Here is a 24,176-nt window from a genome sequence, read left to right as displayed (position 1 = left end):
TCCCTCAGAACTTTCTGCTTATTAGGCTTCAGTTGTCAACGCGTAGCCCGAAATTTTAAGTGTCCATTTATCCGTTGGTAGACACCAAACACAGACTTTGCTAATACAGCAAGTTCCCAACATGGCGACACATCAGCATCACTAACATTTAGGGACCTTCTAAAAATGGCAGCCCCACCATCCATATAGCCTTAGTGGACCTTCTCAAGATGGCGGCAGAAGTCCCAGACGTCACTTCCTGTTGCATGATGTATATATGGAGCAGGATTTCCGCTTTCGCTCCTTTCCGGCGGTGACGACCTCCCCACGAGAACATGCCTGTGAGTTCCTTGGTCCAGGTTTCGGCGGAGATCTCGCTCTTCTGCCCGCACGCCCCCCTCACAGGCTGGTCTCGGATCGCAGAGGGTCTTCATTTTCCCTCCGCACTTCCTAGGACATTAACTACAGGGTGCGCTGAGGCCCGCGGGGCCCCCCTGCATAGACGGGAGCGGAGCGGAGATAAGATGGCGGCCCAGCTGCGCAGACACCAGGGGCGGCGAGGGGCGAGCTCTCCCCGGTGTGTGGCAATGGGGTCTTGTTTTAGATTGACTCATTTTCGCCTTTGGTTTCTAAATCTGCATTTCTGCCTCGCTTAGCTCGCAAAGGATCTCCTTCATCCCTCTCCAGAAGAGGAGAAGAGGAAACACAAGAAGAAGCGCCTGGTGCAGAGCCCCAATTCCTATTTCATGGATGTGAAATGCCCAGGTGAGGACATGGCTTGCAATAGTGGGGAAAGCGCTGGACCCAAGAATTGAAAAAGTTGTTCTGTGATGTGTATTTTAGAATTCGAATGTGTGAAATGGACAAAATTTTGCATTCTAGGAATGACCCAGGGTGATTGCCCATCAAAACGCAATAATAACTTGAACATTCATTTGTTTTAGGAAACACTTAAAATGATAAGTCGGGCATCTGTTTTGGTCGTTTATGCACTTGAAAACTGGCCTTTTCCCAGTTTCTATTTTTTGATCTTTAATTATTGGTTACACGCCACTCCCCTTAGGAGCTCTAGGATTGTGGTCACTGGTTACCGAGAAACCCTTTGGGGGTGGGGGGGGCAGATAGTCCGGATTGTTTCTCAGTCACTTTAATGTACACCAAGAACCAGGTAATTAAATTCAGGACTGTAAATTTCAAGAGTTTACATCGAATGTGAATGTGTTAACAGTTAGTACACGTTAGCATGCAGTTGAAAAAAGGCATGGAAAATAACATCTTGTTTTTTGATATTTTTTTCCAGGATGCTATAAAATCACCACCGTCTTTAGCCATGCACAAACGGTAGTATTGTGTGTTGGCTGCTCCACTGTCCTCTGCCAGCCTACAGGAGGAAAAGCAAGGCTTACAGAAGGTAAATAATTGTTTCAAGGTGTGATTTTGGGCTTTGAGTTTTACAAAGAAGGGGATCCTGTTTCACATCCTCCTGTCTTCTCAAAGTATTACTTGAAAGCACTTCTCTTAAAGCACTATGTTCTAATGCAGGGATGGGTGGCTGATAGCTGAAGGAGATAAGACTCTTAAGTAGCTAAAGGGGTTGAGTACAGTGAAGGTATAGCTTTGGGATGGGTGTTTCATCAATGAAGCATCTCGTTTAGTGGGAGTGAGTAAATAGGGTGCTGTCAGTTAACCTCAACTTTTTTCTTCCAGGATGCTCCTTCAGACGGAAGCAGCACTAAAAGCACCCTGAATCAAGATGAATGAGAAACCATCCTAATAAACAAGTTTTGGATACATCCTGTTTATTGTCTTGTTTTACTGCTAGGAAGTTCCTACCTCAAGTGTTCAGGTGCAGCCAGAAGGAGTGGACTACTAGAGTCATTTGATGAGGGCAAGTAAGTGGCCAAGTACTTGTCCATTTGGGGCATTATATCCATTTAGACTCATTGATTGATCTTTGGGATTTTTTTTTTTAAAAGCCTGGGACACTACATAAATGAGATTTTTACTTTTATGCGTTCTTAGAATTAATTGGTCTTTTAAAGAAACACAATACAACACAACACTTTAATACACAGAAGTTTGGGATCTTTTATTTGTACTTCTAAGAAACCTTATTTGGAGGTTATGAGTGTAGAAAATGCTTCTAGGCACTGGTCTAGGGCTAGGAATTTTCAATTCCTTTTAGTTAAGGGGACTTGTCCAAGAGATTAGTGCCTTATACTCCATAGCCAGTGTTGTAGCCGACTCTGAGCTGGTGGGGGTTGTGGACTCATGAGAGGAGGATATCGTTTGGAGGTATAATATGAACCTAGAAGAGGGAAGGTGGATGTGACAAGTAAATAAAGCATGCATATCTGAGCTTGTCAAAGATGAGGATACTGATTTTTACCTGGTTGTGGTGGTACTGGAGTTGGTACATAAATAACTGGAACTGTCTGTATCTTGTTGAGGAAGGCATTGTATGCTGCAGGGAAAATAAGGAAGTTATCACTAGAAAGGCAGTTATGTTTTCATTGGAGGTGGGCCATGAGGGGCAAAGTTAACTTCAGGATAAGATCTCAGTATTGCTGTAGAAAAATAGTAGTGGTTCAAGTTTTTAAAAACCTTCATAGTTAAACGATTACAGGAAATTTTGTTTCAGTAACTTCTGGGTAAAAGATGAGGAAATGGAGATGGAGACAACAGTGGTGCTAGTATATTATTGAGTCATCTATAGTTCTATATTTGAGCAAAATTAGCCATTATCTCAAGGGTTAGAACTGATTCCCATTTCTGTGGGATATTTTTCCACATTGGTTTATTCTTGGTAGTTAAGTTGGGCAGGAATTTTAATCCACTAGGTTTAAGGAGGCTGTATCAGTTTATAAACTGTTATAAATTAGATGTGATAAATGGCTAATTTTCATCCTCATTTAGTTTGTGAAATAAAATGAAGGCAGTTTGCAAGTCAAAAGTCTACGGTGCTGAATATAAAGACTCCTTACCTAGAAAGATGAAAGCTGTTGATGCCAACATCGCAAAGAGGGTAAAGAGGAGGACCTGGTAAGAACCCATGAACTTCTGGAAGACACCTGAATCTTCACACTGATCTATGCATTGGCCAGAACATAACAAGATGATTGCTTGGTAACACTTCCAGGGCAGATGCTACATCCTATTGCCAAAGTAATAAATTATCTCCAGTTCTTGAGCCTCTTATTTTTTTTCTTTATTTAGTTTTGTTTTTTTTTTTTTAAAGATTTATTTATTTATACAAGCACTAGGTACAGTCAGAAGCGTGGGAGGGTGAGAGAATTCACCAGAGCCAGAGCGGGGAGCAGAGCTGGCAGACTGAAGTACACTGCTGAGGGGAGCAGCGGGTGGCAGGAGAGGTCTGCGCACCATGTGGGACCCTCCTCCGGTGGCCTGGGATCAAACCAGCGCTGCAGAGGCTGCGTGCAGCTTTGCAACCCAGCGCTCAACCGCTGAGCCACTGGGGAGGCCCTCTTTTTTTTTTTTTTAAAGATTTATTTATGCATACAAGAGCTGGGGTATAGGCCAGAGATAGTGGGGAACAGAACAGGCAGACTGGAATACACTGTTGAGGGGAGCAGCGGGTGAGTCAGAAGTCTGCCTCGCCATGTAGCCACTGCAGAGGCTATGGATTGCTTCATAGTACGGTGCTTACCCCCCTTGTGCCACCAGGGAGGCCCTTGAATCTCTTATTTCTCTCCCTCAACTTATAAAAGGCTATTTAATTTAAGATGTCTTAACCTTTCTTGTGTACTCCAGGTGACATGCTTCCATCACCATATGACATTGTGTCACCACGTGATACTATGGTGATTAAACTTCTGAAACATTTCTTCGCATCCTCAATGACTTTAAATCCAGAAATACCTTATTATCTTTTCATTTGTGCATACAAGAACTGGGGTGTAGGGGCCTCCCTGGTGAAGCAAGAGGTTAAGCGTCAGCACTGTGAAGCAGTCTGCAGCTACTGCAGCACAAGTTTGATCTCTAGCCAGGGAGCTAATCCACATGGCGCAGCAGACCTTTCCTTTCTTGCCTGCTGTTCCCTTCAGCAGTGTATTTCAGTCAATCTGCCTGTTCTGCTCCCCACTCTGTCTCTGGTGAATCCTTTCACCCTCCACACCTCTGTCCTGTACCTCAGTTCTTTTATGCATATGAATCTTTAAAAAAAAAATTAGCCCAGAGGTGGGGGTGTGTGTGACAGGATTCACCGGAGACAGACTAGGAAGCAGAACAGGTGGATCTACTAAAATACACTGCTGAGGGAAGCAGAGGGTTAGAGAAGAGGTCTGCTGCTCCCTGGCTGGGGATTGAACTCATGCCTTGGTGGCTGGCCATTGCTTGATAGCATTGAGGCTTAACCCCTGTGCTACCGGGAAGGCCCCACCTGATTGTCTTTTTACTCAAGAGCTCATTTCAAGGGAGTATTCTCATTTGTAACTAATTTCAGACTTCGCTTATTTCAAATTATTCAGTGTGTAGACATGAATTCCCTGCCCCATCAAAATGTCTGCACTTACAGGCTTTCCCCATATATTGTCACCTGGCCCTCATACCTTGTTTTGATCTGCCTACCTGGTATAGACCCTCTATCTTTGAGCAAACTGGTCTTTACTTTTACCATACATTGTCCCCACAACTTCATACTCTTTACAAACTGCTTCCCTCTAAAGAAGAATCTGAGGTTACTTGCAGTGAATAGACTAAACACAAGATACACTAATCCCTGATCAAGTCTTGATCAAGATACATTGTTGACAGTGTTTGGCTTTTAATTGTTTATAAGAGTCTAAGTAAAACTTGGGGACAGTATTCAGGTTAGCAGCCCTTTGTTCTGGCAAACAGAACTCATTCCTGTCTTTGCAGTTGGGCCCCATTTCAAAAGTCTGCTTTCTGGGCCTCCCTGATGGCACAAGGGGTTTAGTCTCAGCACTGTAAAGCTGTCCTCAGCCACTGCAGCAGAGTTTGATCCCTGCCCTGGATGCTAACCCACATGGTGCAGCAGACCTCTCCTGTGTCATCCACTGCTCCCCTCAGCAGTGTCTTTCAGTCAATCTAAATGTTCTGTTTCCCACTCTGTCTCTGGTGAATCCTCTCACCTCCCTGCACCTCTGGCCAATACTCAGTTCCTGTATGCATAAATAAATCTTTTTTTTTTTTTAAGAAGTGCCTTCTGCAGTAGGTACGCATTCTCTTGTGTGAATTGGACATTGGTTTTGGATATATTTAACCACTCCTACCCATGTTTTTTAGGTTTTTTTTTTTTTTTAGATTTTTTTTTTTTTTTTTTAATTCAAGAACTGGCGTACAGGCCAGATGTGCGGGAAGGTGAGAGGATTCACCAGAGACGGAGCGGGGAACAGAACAGGCAGACTGACGAAATACACTGCTGAGGGGATCAGTGGGCGCGACAGGAGAGGTCTGCTGAGCCATGTGGGGCACTCGCCAGCTGGCCGGGATCAAACCGGTGCTGTAGAAGCTGTGGACAGCTTCACAGTACGGCGCTCAACCACCTGTGCCACCAGGGGAGGCCCCCATGTTTATTTTTTAAAGATTTATTTATGCACACAAGAAAAGGTGTGAGGTGCATACAAGGCTGAGGTGCGGAGTGGGAGGTGGGGGCAGGGCGAGGGACAGGATTCACCAGAGACAGAATAGGGAACAGAACAGGCAGATCAACTAAAATACAATGCTGAGGGGAGCAACCGCTAGGACAGGAGATGTCTGCGGTGCCATGTGGGTCAGCTCCCTCCCTTGCTGGGGATTGAACTCATGCTGCAGTAGTTGTGGACTGCACCATAGTGCTGAGACTTAACCCCTTATGCCACCAGGAAGGCCCACCTACCCATATTTAATATTCACATTGGTCCTCCTTAGCTTCATGAAATGCTGAAATGGGGCCTCCCCGGTGGCGCAGCGGTTGAGCGCTGGGTTGCAAAGCTGCCCGCGGCCTCTGCGGCGCCGGTTTGATCCCCGGCTGCTCCCCGGCCACCGGAGGAGGGTCCCACATGGCGCGCAGACCTCTCCTGCCGCCCGCTACTCCCCTCAGCAGTGTACTTCGGTCCTTCTGCCTGCTCTGCTCCCCGCTCTGGCTCTGGTGAATTCTCTCGCCCTCCCGCGCTTCTGACTGTACCCAGTGCATGCATAAACAAACAAACAAACAAATAAATAAATAAATAAAACATGCCTCTATTAAAAAAAAAATGCTGAGGGCCTCCCCGGTGGCGCAGCGGTTGAGCGCAGGGTTGCGAAGCTGCCCGCGGCCTCTGCGGTGCCGGTTCGATCCCCGGCTGCTCCCCGGCCTCCAGAGGAGGGTCCCCCATGGCGCGCAGACCTCTCCTGCTGCCCGCTGCTCCCCTCAGCAGTGTACTTCGGTCCTTCTGCCTGCTCTGCTCCCCGCTCTGGCTCTGGTGAATTCTCTCGCCCTCCCGCGCTTCTGACTGTACCCAGTGCATGTATAAATGAACAAACAAACAAACAAATAAATAAATAAAAACATGCCTCTATAAAAAAAAGTATATAAAAATGCTGAAATGCAGGGGTTTTTAACTATCTTTTGTGCTTTTGGCAATCTGGTAGTGCCTATTGATTTCACCTCAGCGTTTCCTCCCTCCTCAATCTCAGCAGAATATTTTTATTTATGCATACAAGAACTGGGGTGTAGGCCAGAGTGAGAGGATACACCAGAGACAGTCGGGAACAGAACAGGTGGATCTACAGAAATACACTGCTGAGGAGAGCAGCGAGTAAGACAAGAGAGGTCTGCTGCGCTGTGTGGGTTAGCTCGCTGGCCAGGCATTGAACTGGCATCCTGGCGCAATGGTTGGCGATAACTTGATAGTGCTGCGCCAACAGGGAGCTTTCAATGTTTTTTTTTTTTTTTTTTTTAATAATTTAATTTTTTTTTTAAATTTTTTTTTTAATAGAGGCATGTTTTATTTATTTATTTATTCATTTGTTTGTTTTTGTTTATACATGCACTGGGTACAGTCAGAAGCACGGGAGGGTGAGAGAATTCACCAGAGCCAGAGCGGGGAGCAGAGCAGGCAGAAGGACCGAAGTACACTGCTGAGGGGAGCAGCGGGCGGCAGGAGAGGTCTGCGCACCATGTGGGACCCTCCTCCGGTGGCTGGGGAGCAGCCGGGGATCAAACCGGCGCTGCAGAGGCTGCAGGCAGCTTCGCAACCCAGCGCTCAACCGCTGCGCCACCGGGGAGGCCCTCAATGTTTTTAGAAAGATTTATTTATATAAGAACCAGGGTACAGGCCAGATGCGTGGGAGAGTGAGAGGATTCACAGGAGACAGTGGGGAACAGAACAGGCAGACTGACTGAAATACACTGCTGAGGGGAGCAGTGGGTGCAACAGGAGAGGTCTGTTGTGCCATGTGGGATTCTCCCCGACCGGCCAGGATCCAACCGGTGCTGCAGAGGCTGCGGACAGCTTCACAGCACTGTGCTCAACCGCCTGCGCCACTAGCGGAGGTCCCCTCAATGTTTTTAAATGCAAAAAGGAATGAAGGAAGCCAGTTATATCAAAGCCAAAATAAGATTAATTTTTGACAGTTACATAGTTAACAAAATGTTAAAAAGCCTTATTCATAATACAGTAATTTGTGCTTAAGTAACAAAATATTCAGCCTGAGGTCTGGTAACTAATTTTGGGAGTGAAATTTTTTGAGATCTGGGCCTCCCAGGTGGCACAGGGAGTTGAGTCTCAGCACTAGGGAGCTATCAACAGCCATTGCAGCAGGAATTTGATTTCCGGCCAGGGAGCTGGCCCACATGGCTCAGCAGACCTCTACTGTCTTGCCTGCTGCTACCCTCAGCAGTGTAGTTCAGTCAATCCACCTGTTCTGCTCCCTACTCTGTCTCTGGTAAATCCTTTCACCCCCCACACCTCTGGCCTATGCTCCAGCTCTTGTATGCATAAATAAATAAAATAAATCTTAAAAAATGTTTGAGATCTGACAATTGAAAAATGAAGATAGGGCCTCCCCAGTGGCACAGCGGTTGAGCGCTGGGTTGCGAAGTTACCCGCAGCCTCTGCAGTGCTGGTTGGATCCCCGGCCACCAGGCGAGGGTCCCACATGGCACGCAGACCTCTCCTGCGGCCCGCTGCTCCCTTCAGCAGTATACTTCATCCGTCTGCCTGTTCTGCTCCCTGCTCTGGCTCTGGTGAATTCTCTCCCCTTCCCATGCTTCTGACTGTACCCAGCGCTTGTATAAATAAATAAATAAATAAATAAATAAATAAATAAATAAATAAATAAATAAATAAATAAATGTTTAAAAAAAGAAAAAAGAGGGCTCCCCAGTGGTGCAGGAGTTGAGCGCTGGGATGTGAAGCTGCCCGCATCCTCTGCAGCGCCGGTTTGATCCCTGGCCGCCGGGCAAGGGTCCCACATGGCGTGCAGATCTCTCCTGCTGCCCACTGCTCCCCTCAGCAGTGTATTTCGTCAGTCTACCTGTTCTGTTCCCTGCTCTGGCTCTGGTGAATTCTCTCACCCTCCCGAGCTTTTGACTGTACCCGGTGCTTGCATAAATAAATAAATAAATCTTTAAATAAAAGAAAAATGAAGATACCTGAATTCTGTTGGAAATTGTCACATGTTGCTGATGCTGTTGCTTACATTCATACTTGGTGGAAATACAATTTAGTGGAAATATAAGTAGTGGAAATACAACTTCAGTTAGAGGTAAGTTAAAAATAAAGATGCAGGCCTCCCTGGTGGCACAAGGGATTAAGTCACAGCACTATGAAGCTATTTGCAGCCTCTGCAGCACTGCAGAGTTTGATCCCCAGCTGGCCGGAGAAGGAGCTAACCCACATGGTGCAGCAGACCTCTCCTGTCTTGCCTGCTGCTCCCCTCAGCAGTGTATTTCAGCAGTTCTGCCTGTTCTCCCCGCTCTGTCTCTGGTGAATCCTCTTACCCCCCACATCTCTGGTCTGTACCCCAGTTCTTTTTTTTTTTTTTAAAGATTTATTTATTTATACAAGCACTGGGTACAGTCAGAAGCGCGGGAGGGTGAGAGAATTCACCAGAGCCAGAGCGGGGAGCAGAGCAGGCAGACCAACAAAATACACTGCTGAGGGGAGCAGCAGGCGTGGCAGGAGAGGTCTGCGAAGCCATGTGGGACCCTAGCCGGCGGCGGGGGATCAAACCGGTGCTGCAGAGGCTGCGGGCAGCTTCGCAGCCCAGCACTCAACCACTGCACCACCAGGGGAGGCCCTGTACCCCCATTCTTGTATGCATAAATAAATAAATCTTTAAAGGGCCTCTCTGGTGGTGCAAGGGGTTAAGCACCGCACTATAAAGCAATCCGCAGCCTCTGCAGCATGAATTCGATTCCTGGCTGGCCAGGGAGCAATCCACATGGCACAGCAGACCTCTCCTGTCTCACCTGTTGCTCCCCTCAGCAAGAAAAGGAAAGGAAAGAAAGGTGCATGGGTTTCCCTGGTGGCCTAGGGGTTAAGTCTCGGTGCTATCATATCCGAAGGCCTGCTGCAGGGCCTGAGGTGTGAGTTTGGTTCCTGACCAGGGAGCTAGCCCACAAGGCACAGCAGACCTCTCCTGTTTTGCCGCTGCTCCCCTCAGCAGTGTATTTCAGTAGATCTGCCTGTTCTACTTCCCACTCTTTGCATAACTTCCCATTCCAACTAGGTATAATTTCTAAACTGGGTAATGGCTAGAATTAGGATTTTTTGGATGCTAAATCTTGGTGCTAGGGCTATTACCATTTGCTTATTGCCTGACACCAAGAGATCTGCTAAATAGGATACGGAACTTTTTTTTTCTTTAATATTTATTTATACAAGAATTAGGGCAGAGGCCAGAGGCACGGAAGGGTGAGAGAATTCACCAGAGATAGAGCAGGGAGCAGAACAGGCAGAATGACCGAAAATACTGCTGAGGAGAGCAGCAGGCACAACAGGAGAGGTCTGCTGCGCCATGTGGGTATCTCCCTGGCTGGCTGGGAATCAAACCTGTGCTGCAGAGGCTGCAGACAGCTTCACAGCGCTGCGCTCAACCCACTGCGCCACCGGGGAATGGCTCTTTTTATAAGAGCCATTCTTATAAATGGCTTATAAAACGCCACCTCTTTTTATAAGAGGCTTAAAATAAGGGTATGTAGTATACTTAGGAGGCTGACAAAACATGTTAAACTGATGCAACTAAGTATAATCTAACAAGTGATGAGAAAACTATTTAAAGATTGTTTTTGGGTGGGTTTGAAAAATAAAGACCTGTGCCTAGCTAGTTTCAGCATTTTGATAAAGTGGTTGAATGCTTCCTATTAATTCGTGAGCAATACACTTTTTTCCTCCTACATTAAAATATGCTCCCAATGCTCACCTGCATCAGATTTAACCATCATAGCTCTCACTTGCACAGCTTCATTTTGGCTGGTCAGCACACAGGAAATATTGATGAAAACAGGTGATGCCATCTGCTGGAGGGAAGTGAAGTTGACTACTTTTACAGGGTAGATGACTAGGCCAGGTGTGATGGAAGAGTGTCTTTGGCCAAAAACCACTACAACTGGAGAACTGGGAAATACCTTGGAAGAAAGATAAAATGGCACTTGTTTGAAAGAAGTCAGTTTTGTATCAAAAGATTCCATCTTAGGGCCTCCCTTGTGCGCAAGGTTTGAGACACAACCTACAAAGCTATCGGCAGCCACTGTGGCACGAGTTCGATCCCCGCCCAGGGAGCTACCCACATGGCACAGCAGACCTCTCCTGACTCGCCTGCTGCTCCCCTCAGCAGTGTACTTTGGTCAATCTGCCTGTTCTGTTCCCCACTCTGTCTCTGGTGAATCTTCTCACCCCACCCCACCCCCACACCTGTGGCCTGTGCCCCAGTTCTTGTATGCATAAATAAATAATTTTTTAAAGATTTATTTATTTTTATATAAGGACTGGGATACAGGCAGAGATGAGGGAGGGTGAGAGGATTCACCAGAGACAGAGTGGGGAACAGAACAGGCAGACAGACCGAGGGGAGCAGTAAGCTTAGGGGAGCAGTAAGCGAGACAGGAGAGATCTGCTCCGCCATGTGGGTATACTTCCCAGCAGGCCAGGAATCGAACTGGTGCTGCAGAGATTCCGGACAGCTTCACAGCACCGTGCGCTACTCACTGCGCCACCAGGGAGGCCCAAATATTTAGAAAAAAAAATTCCTTCTTAAACATACAGTGACACCTGGATTTATAGTTTGCTATCTTGACATTTACTTGTTCACTCCTGGATGTGCTGAAGGATGAGGGAACAAAATGATCTGTGAGAATAAAATAGTCTTCAAAATAGTTTTATTTTTTTTAATGATTTATTTATTTAAGATTTTTATTTATTTGTTTGTTTGTTTGTTTATTTATTTATGCATGCATTCATTCATGCAAGCACTGGGTACAGTCAGAAGCGCGGGAGGGTGAGAGAATTCACCAGAGTCAGAGCGGGGAGCAGAGCAGGCAGAAGGACCGAAGTACACTGCTGAGGGGAACAGCGGGCGGCAGGAGAGGTCTGCGCGCCATGTGGGACCCTCCTCCCGTGGCCAGGGAGCAGCCGGGGATCGAACCGGCGCCGCAGAGGCTGCGGGCAGCTTCGCAACCCAGCGCTCAACCTCTGCGCCACCGGGGAGGCCCTTCAAAATAGTTTTAAACTACACTTCTAAAAATTGTTTTAAGATAGCTTGGTCTTATCCACTAGATAAAACTCCATTATGGATTCCTTGCACTCTTGGGGGTGGGTGGGGGGGTGGGTGAGGGGCACCCCCGCAATGGTATTGTGAAGGGGGCAGATTATCTTCATTCTGTTATAAGAATTTTATCAGGCCATTTAATAACTGTTGTCTTTACCCTTAGACTGGGAATAAAAAATCTTTTCAACACTCTGATCTCTGGTTCTGTGTTTTGGTTCAGTTCTTAACATACCTCTAGCTTCTCAAGAACTCTGTCCACTCCCAGTATTCTTATCTCTCCCAAGTCTTGTTTGTGGCTGAGAACCAATTCTGACTGGTTGATGTAAAAGGCCGGGATGAAAGGAATGAGGATTCTTTGCATTCCATTCTTGCTACGTTCACTGATGAGTGTAGCCCACCCATACACTGAGGTGTCAGCCATGCTTAGGGCTTGCAGCAGCTCCTCCGACTGGGGTCGAACCTTGATTAGGCAGACATAAACCCCTGAAGAAAAGAGAAAAAACTGAGGAGAAAGGTTGAGAGGCTCGATTGAGCCTGTTGAATTAGGACAGGAAGGAAAACGATGACGTTCAAATTAAGGAGAATGTGAACTCAGTTCTGAATATTCATAAGTAGCATACTTGGCCACAAGGTGGGGAGGACGCTAAAGCAACAACAGCCTCAGTGAACCCACAACTACTTGTTGCTTTAAGAATACTGTTACTGGTAAGTCAACATGGTAGGGACTTTTAATAGAATACAAACTGGAATTAAGGGAATACAGAATGAGAATGAAATCGAGTTGATCAGGAAAGGGTGAAATGCAAGCTTTGTACATGGTTTAATCACTTCTCAAACCACCTCTTACTGGCTTTATTTCTGTTGAACGTATTGCTTTTCTAGTCATCCACCTTCACACCTCATGTGTCTTTTCACATCCTTTCCTTCATTTTTATAGCCAATCATTTCCCAAATCCTGCTATCTCTTGATCTCTCTCTCTCTCTTTTTTTTTTTTAAGATTTATTTATTTATGCATACAAGAGCTGTGGTACAGTCCAGAGATGCGGGGTGGGGGAGTGGTTGAGAGGATTCACCTGTTCTGGGGAACAGAACAGGCAGACTGACTGAAATACACTGCTTGAGGGGAGCAGCGGGTGAGACAGGAGAGGTCTACCTCGTTTCTCCCTCGCCGGCCAGGGATCGAACTCATGATGCAGAGGCTGTGGATTGCTTCATAGTGTGGTGCTTCACCCCTTGCACCACCAGGGAGGCCTAATATCTGCCTATTTTTGTTAATATTTCTTTCTTACTCAGGTCTAGATTGTCATTTTTTAAAAGATTTATTTATTCATGCATACAAGAACTGAGGTACAGGCCAGATGTGCGGAAGGGTGAGAGAGAGGATTCACCAGAAACAGAGCAGGGAAAAGAACAGGCAGACTGACTGAAATACACTGCCCAGGGGAGCAGTAGGCAAGGCAGGAGAGGTCTGCTGCGCCATGTGGGTATCTCCGCGGCCAGCTGGGATCGAACCTGTACTGCAGAAGCTGCAGACAGCTTAACAGCACTGTGCTCAACTGCCTGCGCCACTAGGGAGGCCCTAGATTGTTATTTATTCATGCTTGGATTATTTCAATGGCTCCTTCATTTGTGTTCATGCCTCCCATTTTTCTTCCTTTTCCAATCTATGTACTGATAGTAGATACTTTAAAACTGCTTCCATCTTATGGGCCTCCCTGGTGGTGCAGGGGTTAAAGACAGCGCTATCAAGCTATCACCATCCACTACAGCATGAGTTAGATCCCCGGCCTTGGAGAAACTCACATGGCACAGCAGACCTCTCCTGTCTTGCCTGCTGCTCCCCTCAGCAGTGCATTTCGGTAGATCTGCCTGTTCTGTTCCTCATTCTGACTCTGGCGAATCCTCTTACCCCCTGCACCTCTGGCCTGTACCCCAGTTCTTGTATGCATAAATAAATATTTAAAAAAAAAACTGCTTTCATCTTTTTTTAATTGTTAGTATTTTTAAAAAGATTTATTTATGCATACATGAACTAGGGTGTAGGCCAGTGGTGTGGGGGGTGTGGGGGTTACGAGAATTCACCAGAAACAGAGTTGGGAGCAGAACAGGTAGATCTACCAAAATACACTGCTGAGAGGAGCAGCAGGGGAGACAGAAGAGGTCTACTGCAACATGTGGGACAGCTCCTGGCTGGGGATTGAACTTATGCCCCTTTGGCTGGAGATAGCTTGATAGTGCTGAGACTTTAACCCCTGCACCACCAGGGAGGGCCCTGCTTTTATATTATTTTTGAAAACTTCATGACTCTGTGTTGCCTGGAATGTCCTATTCTCTCTACACCTAGCTCATCTGTACACATCTAAAGGCCATTTCCCCTGTTAAAATCCCTAGGTCTGTGTAGATACTCCTTTTTTCCTAGTGCCCCAGTGTCCCTTGTCTATCTTTTTCTGAAACTAACCCACCTTGTGTGCCGTACTAGTAAGAGTTAAAAGCCCTTTCTTACTCCTCTTCATACCTCCAGTGCCTGTCCTGGTACCAGGCTTTCATTTTGGTGTTCTGTAGTTTGCAAAATAAACCTTCCTTTAGTGGATGTTCATTATCATTACCACTGAAACTACTTGGCCTTGGGGTAGAAGCTCTCCCATGATGTCATACTATTCTATTTATGTCTTACATTTGATGTGAATCTACTTGATTTAGATCAGTTAATATATATAGTTATACCAACATCATGCCTATTTCAATTTCTGGCTTGTTAATACTATTTTGCTTGGAACATCCTTTAATCAACAACAAATATTTAAATGTTACTGCTTGCTGGTGGTGGAAAAAAAAAAAAAAAAGATGAGTGAGACATAATCCATGCCCTCATAGAAATAACAGAAACTAATGAAGAAAGTAGTAAATCATAAATGAATTATTGCATTAAAGAGGTTTTAAAAGTTTATTGAATGGACTTACATAAAAATGTTGAGAATGGGGGGCCTCCCTGGTGGTACAGGGGTTAAAGACAGTGCTATCAAGCTATCGTCAGCCACCTACCACAGCACATCAACCACCTACCACGGCCGGCTGGCCAGGGAGCTATTCCACATGGCGCAGCAGACCTCTCCTGTCTCGCCTGCTGCTCCCCTCAGCAGTGTATTTCAGTAGATCTGCCTGTTCTGCTTCCCACTCTGTCTTGTGGATCCTCCCACCTCCCGCACCTCTGGCCTATACAACAGTTCTTGTATGCATAAATAAATAAATTTGTTTTAAAAGATTTATTTATTTATTTATACAAGCACTGGGTACAGTCAGAAGGGCAGGAGGGTGAGAGAATTCACCAGAGCCAGAGCCAGGAGCAAAACAGGCAGAAGGACCGAAGTACAGTGCTGAGGGGAGCAGTGGGCGCGGCAGGAGAGGTCTGTGCGCCATGTGGGACCCAAGCCAGCGGGGCAGCAGGGGATCAGCCAAGGGGGGGATCAAGCCAGTGGGGCAGCCGGGGATTGAGCCAGCGCTGCAGAGGCTGCGGGCAGCTTCGCAGCCCAGCGCTCAACCGCTGCGCCACCAGGGGAAGCCCAATTTTTTAAAAAATGTTGAGAATGATTCCATAGTTACATAACAGATGAAATTGGAAAGTATAAATATAATCCAATAAGAAAGTGACAATTGTACAAATATGAAAAAAAAATGGGGACACCAGATTCAACTGATGGAACCCACCTTTCTCTGTACTGAAATTTGAACGGACATGAAAAACTTTACTTGCTGGAATATCTAGCAGAGTGTTGCTGAACTGTACATGGCACAGCACGAGGGTCTCCGGAAGTAGTATTGTTGTAATGGCTGAGGCCTGACTTGGGGTGCAAGATCCTAATAAGCAGAAAAGAAGTAAATAACTTTGTTATTAGCAAGAATTTATAAAAGGGAAGACCTACATTGAGGCAGTTTAGTATTGGGGGGCAGGGAGAGAATCAGTCCTGCTTGATTTTGTCCAGCTCTGATGGCTTCTGCTACTATAAGGTAAAAGAATAGTATAACACCCTTGCCTCTGATAGTCTGTGAATACTTACAGTAGGACTTCCATTATCAATGTAAATGGTGTCCTGTTCAAAGGTTTTGCAATTCATTAGTGTAACTAGGATAGATTACAGGGATATCGGACATCACTATGGATAGTAGGTAGTCTAGAAAGATTCCTTTTCTGATTGCAGTATGATTCAAGCCAAAGATCTCTAGAACTTCATTAGAAGTGATGCAATAAAACAGGAGCCACATAGCCAGCAAGAAATGGACTGGCGCCATAGCAGGATCAGCTGAAAGTGGATAGCATTCTAGAAAAAACAGGAACCTCTGTACTGTTAACAAGATTTCCCCCTGCACAGTTTCTCAGTGGTCTCAATTTGCTGGAGCTCTTTCTCAGTTGCAAGAAGTCCAGTAACCATTCTCTTTTGGACATTATCAACAATATAAAAGGAACTGTTCCATGAGATCTCACAAGTTGGAATTTTAGAAAGATTCTGGGGGGGAAATTTGCAGGCTTTTAAAAAAAAAAGATAGACAATGAGTGAATATGTTTTGAAGAAAAATTTAGTATTTTATAAAAGAACCTGGAAAAATTTAAAGCTCAAATATTCTTACTTAAACATACTGATGTTATATTTAGAAGATTAAATACTGGGAAAAGAAAATTAACTATTTAAAAATTTAAAAGCAAAGACTAGAGTTAAAATTATTTTAAGTTTTATAGACAATAATTGTATTCTGTATTACTCTGCTTGGTTTTCAGTATTCTCTTGGTCAAGAAAAAACATTGGGAACACGTTCTTTAAAGAAAAAAGGAATGAAAGAATATAAATGGACTTTGGCGGGGCGGGGGTGGGAGGATATCTACCACCTCTGCCACTGTTAGCTTATAAAATAACTTATTTGCTCTTAGACTCAGTATTCTCTTTTTTTTTTTTTTTTTAAAAAGATTTATTTATTTATTTATACAAGCACTGGGTACAGTCAGAAGCGCGGGAGGGTGAGAGAATTCACCAGAGCCAGAGCGGGGAGCAGAACAGGCAGAAGGACCGAAGTACACTGCTGAGGGGAGCAGCGGGCGGCAGATGAGGTCTGCGCGCCATGTGGGACCCTCCTCCAGTGGCCCGGGGAGCAGTCGGGGATCGAACCGGCGCCGCAGAGGCTTCAGGCAGCTTCACAATCCAGCGCTCAACTGCTGTGCCACTGGACAGGCCCAGTATTCTCCTCTTTAAGTGATAATTACCACATAAGATTACTATATAGATTGTTAAACAATGTAAAATTTGCTAACAAAACACTTGGAATCTCTTAGTGGCTTCATGTATTTTATTTTTTTTAAAGATTTATTTTTATAAATAAAAATAAAGAAACAGAGTGGGGAACAGAATAGGCAGATTGACTGAAATACACTGCAGAGAGGAGCAGTAGGCAAGACAGGAGAGGTCTGCTGCACCATGTGGGTTAGCTCCCTGGCTGGGGATTGAACTCATACTGCAATGGCTGTGATAGCTTGATAGTACTGAGACTTTAACCCCTATGCCACCAGGGAGGCCCTGTATTTTAGTTTTCTTTCCCCTCTCCTCCTTTTCACAGTAAATCATAGCCCAATACAAAACAAATAACTCCCAAAGCAAATAACATATTAGGTGTCACCTAGGCCTCGTTTAAACCGGTGGATGAAGCCTATGAATCTGTATTAAAAAAAAAAAAATTACCTGAAGTAACCTTGAAAAACATCCATGTTTAAAATCCCTGGTCTTGGGTACCTCCTGTTCTCAGTTATAATTAGAAAGACAATAATGAGGGCCTCCCCGGTGGTGCAGCGGTTGAGCGCTGGGTTGCAAAGCTGCCCGCGGCCTCTGCGACGCAGGTTCGATCCCCGGCTGCTCCCCGGCCACCAGAGGAGGGTCCCACATGGCGCGCAGACCTCTCCTGCCGCCCGCTGCTCCCCTCAGCAGTGTCCTTCGGTCCTTCTGCCTGCTCTGCTCCCCGCTCTGCCTCTAGTGAATTCTCTCACTCTCCCGCGCTTCTGACTGTACCCAGTGCATGTATAAACAAACAAACAAATAAATAAATAAATAAAACATGCCTCTATTAAAAAAAAAAAATCTTAAAAAAAAAAAAAAGAAAGACAATAATGAGTTTATTATTAATAGGCTGTACCTACTGAACCTATTGGTTGATCAGATTGAGCCTATTTCAGAAGTTTAACCCAGGGCCTTCCCTGGTGGCACAGCGGTTGAGGCATGGGCTGCGAAGCTGCCCGCAGTCTCTATAGCGGCGGTTCGATCCCCGGCCACCAGTGAGGGTCCCACATGGCGCGCAGACCTCTCCTGTCGCCCACTGCTCCCCTCAGCAGTGTACTTTGGTCCTTCTCCCTGTTCTGCTCCCCGCTCTGGCTCTGGTGAATTCTCTTACCCTTCCGCACTTCTGACTGTACCCAGTGCTTGTATAAATAAATAAATAATTCTTTAAAAACAAAACAAAACAAAAAACCAGAAGTTTAACCCAGGCATAATTTCTGAAGTCTGAAAATACAAAAGTTGTGAAGTTCTGAAATTCAACAAATTATTTTTTAGGTGAGGTCACTTTCAAAATAAAAGGAAACTTGGACTAATAGCCCAAAGAAATAAATGAATTGAGGGAGATGTGAAATAAGGGAAAAATCGCCTAAATCTATGCAGAGATTTCTGACCTTTAAGATTGGCACCATTTCTGCCAGTGGTGATGAAGAGCTTGAACACAGTTGAATTTAGGGTATTGGTGAGATGAGTCTTGAGGTCATAACTAAGTGTTAATCTTGATGATGCATTGACTGCCACCTGTCAGCAAACCAAAGGAAAATCTGTACCTAAATTTATGGAGAATCTGGTTACCTCCCCTTATAGCCCTCAGAACTTAAACATCTGTTTCATACAAATGTTGCAAATTGCCCTTCTAATGATCACATTTGAAAATCACAATGTTGGGCCTCCCCTGGTGGTGCAGCGGTTGAGCACTGGGCTGTGAAGCTGCCCGCAGCCTCTGCAGCGCCGGTTTGATCCCTGGCCACCAGCGAGAGTCCCACATGGCATGACAGACCTCTCCTGCTGCTCCCGCTGCTCCCCTCAGCAGTGTATTTCGTCAGTCTGCCTGTTCTGTTCCCCGCTCTGGCTCTGGTGAATTCTCTCACCCTCCTGCGCTTCTGACTGTACCCAGTGCTTGTGTAAATAAATAAATAAATCTTTAAAAAAAAAAAAGAAAAAAAGAAAATCACAATGTTTGTTCACCTTTGAGAAGAAAGTAACATTTTTTCTAAATGGAGGTCTTTTGTCCATAGTTCTTCTGACATATCTGACATATCTGTTCTTCTGACATATCTTCCTTTTGTGTGACTCCCTATTAAAACGCCTTTGAAGACAATTCCAACTTTCTCTAGAAAAGTTCTCTCTTTAGTTGCATATAATCCCAGCCTTTTCTAAAACTTCAAAGTACTTTGTTTCTTTTAATATACTTGTAATGTTCTTTTTTTAAAAAAAAGATTTATTATTTATGCATACAAGAACTGGGGTACAGGCCAGAGGTGTGTGTGGGGTATGTGTGAGAGGATTCACCAGAGGCAGATTGGGGAACAGAACAGGCAGATTGACTGAAAGACACAAATGACGGGAGCAGTGGGCGTGTCAGGAGAGGTCTGCTGCGCCATGTGGGTTGCTCCCTGGCCGGGGATCGAACTTGTGCTTCAGTGGCTGCGGATAGCTTCATAGGCTGCATCTTAACCCCTTGTGCCACCAGGGAGGCCCCAGATTTATTTATTTATGTACATAAGAGTTGGGGTGCAAGCCAGAGATGGAGGGGATGGGCAAGAGGATTCACCAGAGGGCCTCCCCGATGGCGCAGCGGTTGAGCGCTGGGTTGCGAAGCTGCCCGCGGCCTCTGCGGCGCCGGTTGGATCCCCGGCTGCTCCCCGGCCACCGGAGGAGGGTCCCACATGGCGCGCAGACCTCTCCTGCCGCCCGCTGCTCCCCTCAGCAGTGTACTTCGGTCCTTCTGCCTGCTCTTCTCCCTGCTCTGGCTCTGGTGAATTCTCTCGCCCTCCCGCGCTTCTGACTGTGCCCAGTGCATGTATAAACAAAAACAAACAAACAGATAAAATAAATAAATAAAACATGCCTCTATTTTAAAAAAAAAAAAAAAAAAGGGGATTCACCAGAGACAGAATGGGGAGCAGAACAGGCAGACTGACTGAAATACACTGCTGAGAGGAACAGTGGGCTAAACAGGAGAGGCCTGCAGCGCCATGTGGGTCACCTACCTGGCGGGGGATCGAACTTATGCTGCATTGGCTGCGGATAGCTTCATAGTGCTGCGTTTCAACCCTTTGCACCACCAGGGAGGCCTCCAACTTGTAATGTTCTTTATGTTGTTGGCATTTTTTTTAAATATTCATTTTTTTATTTATACAAGCACTGGGTACAGTCAGAAGGGCGGGAAGGTGAGAGAATTCACCAGAGCCAGAGCAGGGGATAGAACAGGCAGGCTGACGGAATACACTGCTGAGGGGAGCAGCAGGCACGGCAGGAGAGGTCTGTGTGCCATGTGGAACGCTTGCCTGCGGCCGGGGATTGAACCAGCACTGCAGAGGCTGCGGGCAGCTTCGCAGCCCAGCGCTCAACCGCTGCACCACCAGGGGAGGCCCTTAAAAGATTTATTTATTTATGCATACAAGCACTGAGGTACAGGCCAGAGGCGTGGGGGTGTATGTGAGAGGATTCACCAGAGACATAGTGGGGAACAGAACAGGCAGACTGACAGAAATACACTGCTGAAGGGAGCAGCTGGCAAGACAGGAGAGGTCTGCTGCCATGTGGGTAGCTCCCTAGCTGAACTGGTGCTGCAGAGGCTACGGATAGCTTCACAGTGCTATGCTTAACCCCTTGCACCACCAGGGAGGCCCTGTAGGTATTTTTATACTTACTAAAATCCCTCATCTAGACTCCAACTTCTTCAGCTTAGAACCCAAATTTATCTGTACATTCTGCACCATGACTTTGTATATAAGGTAAGTGCTTAATATTACAATGAGAGATGATGAACTTCTTCCCCCAAATATCTTTAATTTATTTTTATTTATTTTTTTCAGAAGATTTATTTATTTATGCATACAAGAACTGGGGTACAGGCCAGAGGATTCACCGGAGAGAGAGTGGGGAACAGAACAGGAGGATAGACTGAAATACACTGCTGAGGGGAGCAGCAGGTGAGACAGGAGAGGTCTGCTGAGCTGTGTGGGTCACCTCTCTGGCCAGGGATTGAACTTGTGCTACAGTGGCTGTGGTTTGCTTCATAGTGCTGAGACTTAACCCCTTGCACCACCAGGGTAGCCCATTTTACAATTTTCAATTTACCTAATCTGTCAGTAGCATTTGACATGGTCGATCACCCCTTCCTTGAAATACTGTTTTCACTTGATTTCTAAGACAACAGCATTTCTAGATTCTACTCCCCTTTCACTGGTTGTTTATCTTGTTGGTTCCCCTTTCTCAGAGTTCTTAATATGGGAGTGCCCTAGAGCTCAGTCTTTACGCCTTTTCTCAATTTACGCTCATTCTCTTGGTAATCCAATGTCTATAAATATCACCCCTATTCCAATAAATCCTAGACTTTTATATCAAGCTACCTCAGTGTATCAACTAGACATTTATCTTCTCTCCAAAACTGTTCGACCTATAGTCTTCCCCATTTCAGCTGGTGACAGCTCTGTTCTTTTAGTTATTCAATCAAAAACCTCAATTCATTTTTTTAAGATTTATTGATTTATGCATACAAGAACTGAGGTACAGGCCAGAGGTTCTGGGGAAGGGTGAGAGGACACCAGAGACAGACTGGGGAGCAGAACAGGCAGATTGACTGAAATACACTGCTGAGGGGAGCAGCGGGTGAGACAGGAGAGGTCTGCTGCACCATATGGGTTCTTCCAGGCCGGCTGGGGATCGAAATCATGCTGCAGTAGCTGGTGATAGCTTGATAGTGCTGTCTTTAACCCCTGCGCCACCAGGAAGGCCCCCTCAATTCATTCTTAATTCTCTCATATGCACATAAAATTTGTCAGGGAATTCTATTACTTATAAAATATATTTAGAATCTCATTAACTTTTCTTTGCCTTCTATCTAACAAGGTAGGCTACTCATATCTCATCTGGATTATTGCAATAATAGCCTTCCAGGGAGCCTTCTGGAAGGTGCAGACATTAAAGTCTCAGCACTATCAAGCTATCACCAGCCACTACAGCACGATTTGATCCCCGGCCAGGGAGCTCTACCCCCATGGCACAGCAGACCTCTTCTTCTCACCCGTTGTTCCCGTCAGCAGTGTATTTCAGTAGATCTGCCTCTTCTGCTCCCTACTCTGTCTCTGGTGAATCCTTTCATCTTCTGCACCTCTGGCCTATACCCCAGTTCTTATATGCATAAATAAATAAAATAAATCTAAAAAAAAAGAATAAACTATCACTATTATTAAAAAACAATAACAACAAATAATAGCTTTCCAACTGGACTCTCAGCTTTTACCCTTGTCCCTATGGTTTAGTACCAATCAGTAACCACAGTGATATTTTATTTATTTATTTATTTATTATTATTATTTTTTTAAGATTTATTTATTTACACAAGAACTGGGGTACAGGCCAGATGCATGGGAGGGTGAGAGGATTCACCAGAGACAGAGCAGGGAACAGAACAGGCAGACTGATGAAATACACTGCTGAGGGGAGCAGCGGGCGAGACAGGAGAGGTCTGCCGCTCCATGTGGGAACCTCGCCGGCTGGCCAGGATCGAACTGGTGCTACAGAGGCTGCAGACAGCTTCACAGCGCTGAGCTCAACCACCTGTGCCACCAGGGGAGGCCCTATTTATTTTTTAAAATATTTACTTATTTATGCATACAAGAACTGGGGTATAGGCAGGAAGTGTGTGTGGGGCTGAGAGGATTCACCAGAGACAGAGTAGGGTGCAAAACAGGCAGATCTACTGAAATACACTGCTGAGGGGAGCAGTGGGCAAGACAGGAGAGGTCTGCTGCACCATGTGGGTAGCTCCCTGGCAGGGTATTGAACTCATGTTGCAGTCCCTGGTGATAGCTTGATAGTGCAGTGCCTTTAACCCCTGCACCACCAGGGAGGTCCCACAGTGATATTTTAAACATAAATCAGACTACATTTCTAGTTATGAATCCTAATGACTGTTTACCTTTATGTTCTGATGAAATTTATTGGCTGGCTTTGTATCTAATATGAGTAACTTTCTTTTCCTAGGATGAGTTTTCTATATGGAGATACCCGTATATGGGAATTATCACCCTAGTCTCTTCAGCCCTGATTATCATTAGATTTACCTCTCGATATGTTTTCACCACTCCTGGGATGTCATGAAAGATTGTTGCTATTCCTGGACTCCTGGCCACTCCTACCCCAGTGGCAGTGTCTATTTGTAGAATATTGTCAGAGGAAATCATCCATAGCCCAGGTTCACCTATAGAAAGGCAAAAGAAAGCACTTGGCTGCAAGCTGTGATTTAAGTTGATGGTCTCTAACCTTATTCAGAATCCAAATTTGTAGACCTTTCAGCCATACAGGTATCTCTTCCTAGGAGGAACTCCCAGCTTTGAGGATAACGTTTTCTGAATGTCAGGTTCCCCTTCACATATCATGCCAGCAAAATAAAATAAGAACTACTGACCTTCAGAATCGTAAAAGGAGATACTTATTTGAAGAAATAATAACTGTTCTCCAAAGGAAAAAGAAAAAAAATACACATAGAGATAATGATTAAACTTAGACCTTCCTAAGGATGGGTCTGCTTTGAGCTACTGAGTGATACTAGTAGGAAGACAGCAAGAAAGTGACAACTGGTGGGAGAGTGGATTTATTTACTTTGGTTTCAGTCTCAAAGTGGCAGAGTAATGCTATGGTTAGGTTAGATTACTGATCTTGGCATGTGGCCCTTTTGCATTTTTATCCACAGGATATGGGTTCAGGATGTCCAAAAAATTCCAGAATGGAAAACGGAGGGGTAGTATCTAACAAAATCTAACAAAAGACAATAAAAAGCCTTTGCTTCATTGATGAGAGTGACAACATGGGATTGTAACTCTGATTGTCAACTTTAAAGCAGGGTTAACTCATTGGTACTGGATTATCTAGTGAGTAGTAAATGCTTGCAATTCAGTTGTTAAAGTTTGGAGGATGTGACATTCGCTGAATAGAGCTCTCTTTGTATCAAGTTCAAAAATACATAAAGCCAGGTCTAATGTTACATCACTTTAATCATAATTTTATCCATAATTTTATCCATAATTTCCAGAAAAGGCTTCAAAACAAAGGCCACATACCACCCTGGTTGGTATTAGATGGATTATTTAGATGCACATACCTAGGCCATATATACCACTTTGGAATTTGCTATCTTTAAGCTCAAAGAACACGCAGTCTCTAGA

General features: G+C 45.2%; 2 protein-coding genes across 3 annotated transcripts in view; one reads left to right on the top strand and one right to left on the bottom strand.

Annotated features, from left to right (window-relative positions):
- Positions 1-288: 288 nt before the first annotated feature.
- RPS27 (ribosomal protein S27) lies at positions 289-1,771 on the top strand. 2 transcript variants are annotated; one of them, XM_084244341.1, is made up of 4 exons: positions 289-320; positions 636-744; positions 1,280-1,390; positions 1,687-1,771. In XM_084244341.1, the coding sequence occupies exons 1-4, from the start codon at positions 315-317 to the stop codon at positions 1,713-1,715; spliced, it is 255 nt and encodes an 84-aa protein (XP_084100467.1). In that variant the 5' UTR covers positions 289-314; the 3' UTR covers positions 1,716-1,771. The 2 variants fall into 2 exon arrangements, with proteins under 2 accessions (XP_084100467.1, XP_084100468.1); XM_084244342.1 differs by lacking the exon at positions 289-320 and adding an exon at positions 462-556.
- Positions 1,772-2,186: 415 nt separating this feature from the next.
- NUP210L (nucleoporin 210 like) overlaps positions 2,187-24,176 on the bottom strand; it is a gene marked incomplete at its 3' end in the record, with an annotated part of 95,873 nt that continues 73,883 nt past the window's right edge. The window contains exons 33-40 of the mRNA XM_084241995.1: positions 23,076-23,212; positions 18,396-18,522; positions 15,398-15,547; positions 11,924-12,174; positions 10,348-10,552; positions 2,964-3,068; positions 2,369-2,443; positions 2,187-2,287 (exon numbers count right to left, since the gene is read on the bottom strand). Coding sequence (XP_084098121.1) covers positions 2,187-2,287; positions 2,369-2,443; positions 2,964-3,068; positions 10,348-10,552; positions 11,924-12,174; positions 15,398-15,547; positions 18,396-18,522; positions 23,076-23,212 — 1,151 coding nt within the window. The remainder of the gene's footprint in view (positions 2,288-2,368; positions 2,444-2,963; positions 3,069-10,347; positions 10,553-11,923; positions 12,175-15,397; positions 15,548-18,395; positions 18,523-23,075; positions 23,213-24,176) is intronic.

The sequence above is a fragment of the Talpa europaea genome, assembly GCF_964194135.1.
Source record: "Talpa europaea genome assembly, chromosome: 9".
In the NCBI taxonomy this organism is placed as follows: Eukaryota; Metazoa; Chordata; class Mammalia; order Eulipotyphla; family Talpidae; genus Talpa; species Talpa europaea.
The sequence above is the reverse complement of the archived record's forward strand: the minus strand, read 5'-3'. Positions and strand labels throughout refer to the sequence as shown.

Bases quoted from the DNA above. Each gene is read 5' to 3' on its own strand.
- RPS27 (XM_084244341.1), top strand. The intron at 745-1,279 runs GTGAGGACATGG...ATTTTTTTCCAG, and splicing joins CATGGATGTGAAATGCCCAG to GATGCTATAAAATCACCACC. The intron at 1,391-1,686 runs GTAAATAATTGT...TTTTTCTTCCAG, and splicing joins AAAAGCAAGGCTTACAGAAG to GATGCTCCTTCAGACGGAAG.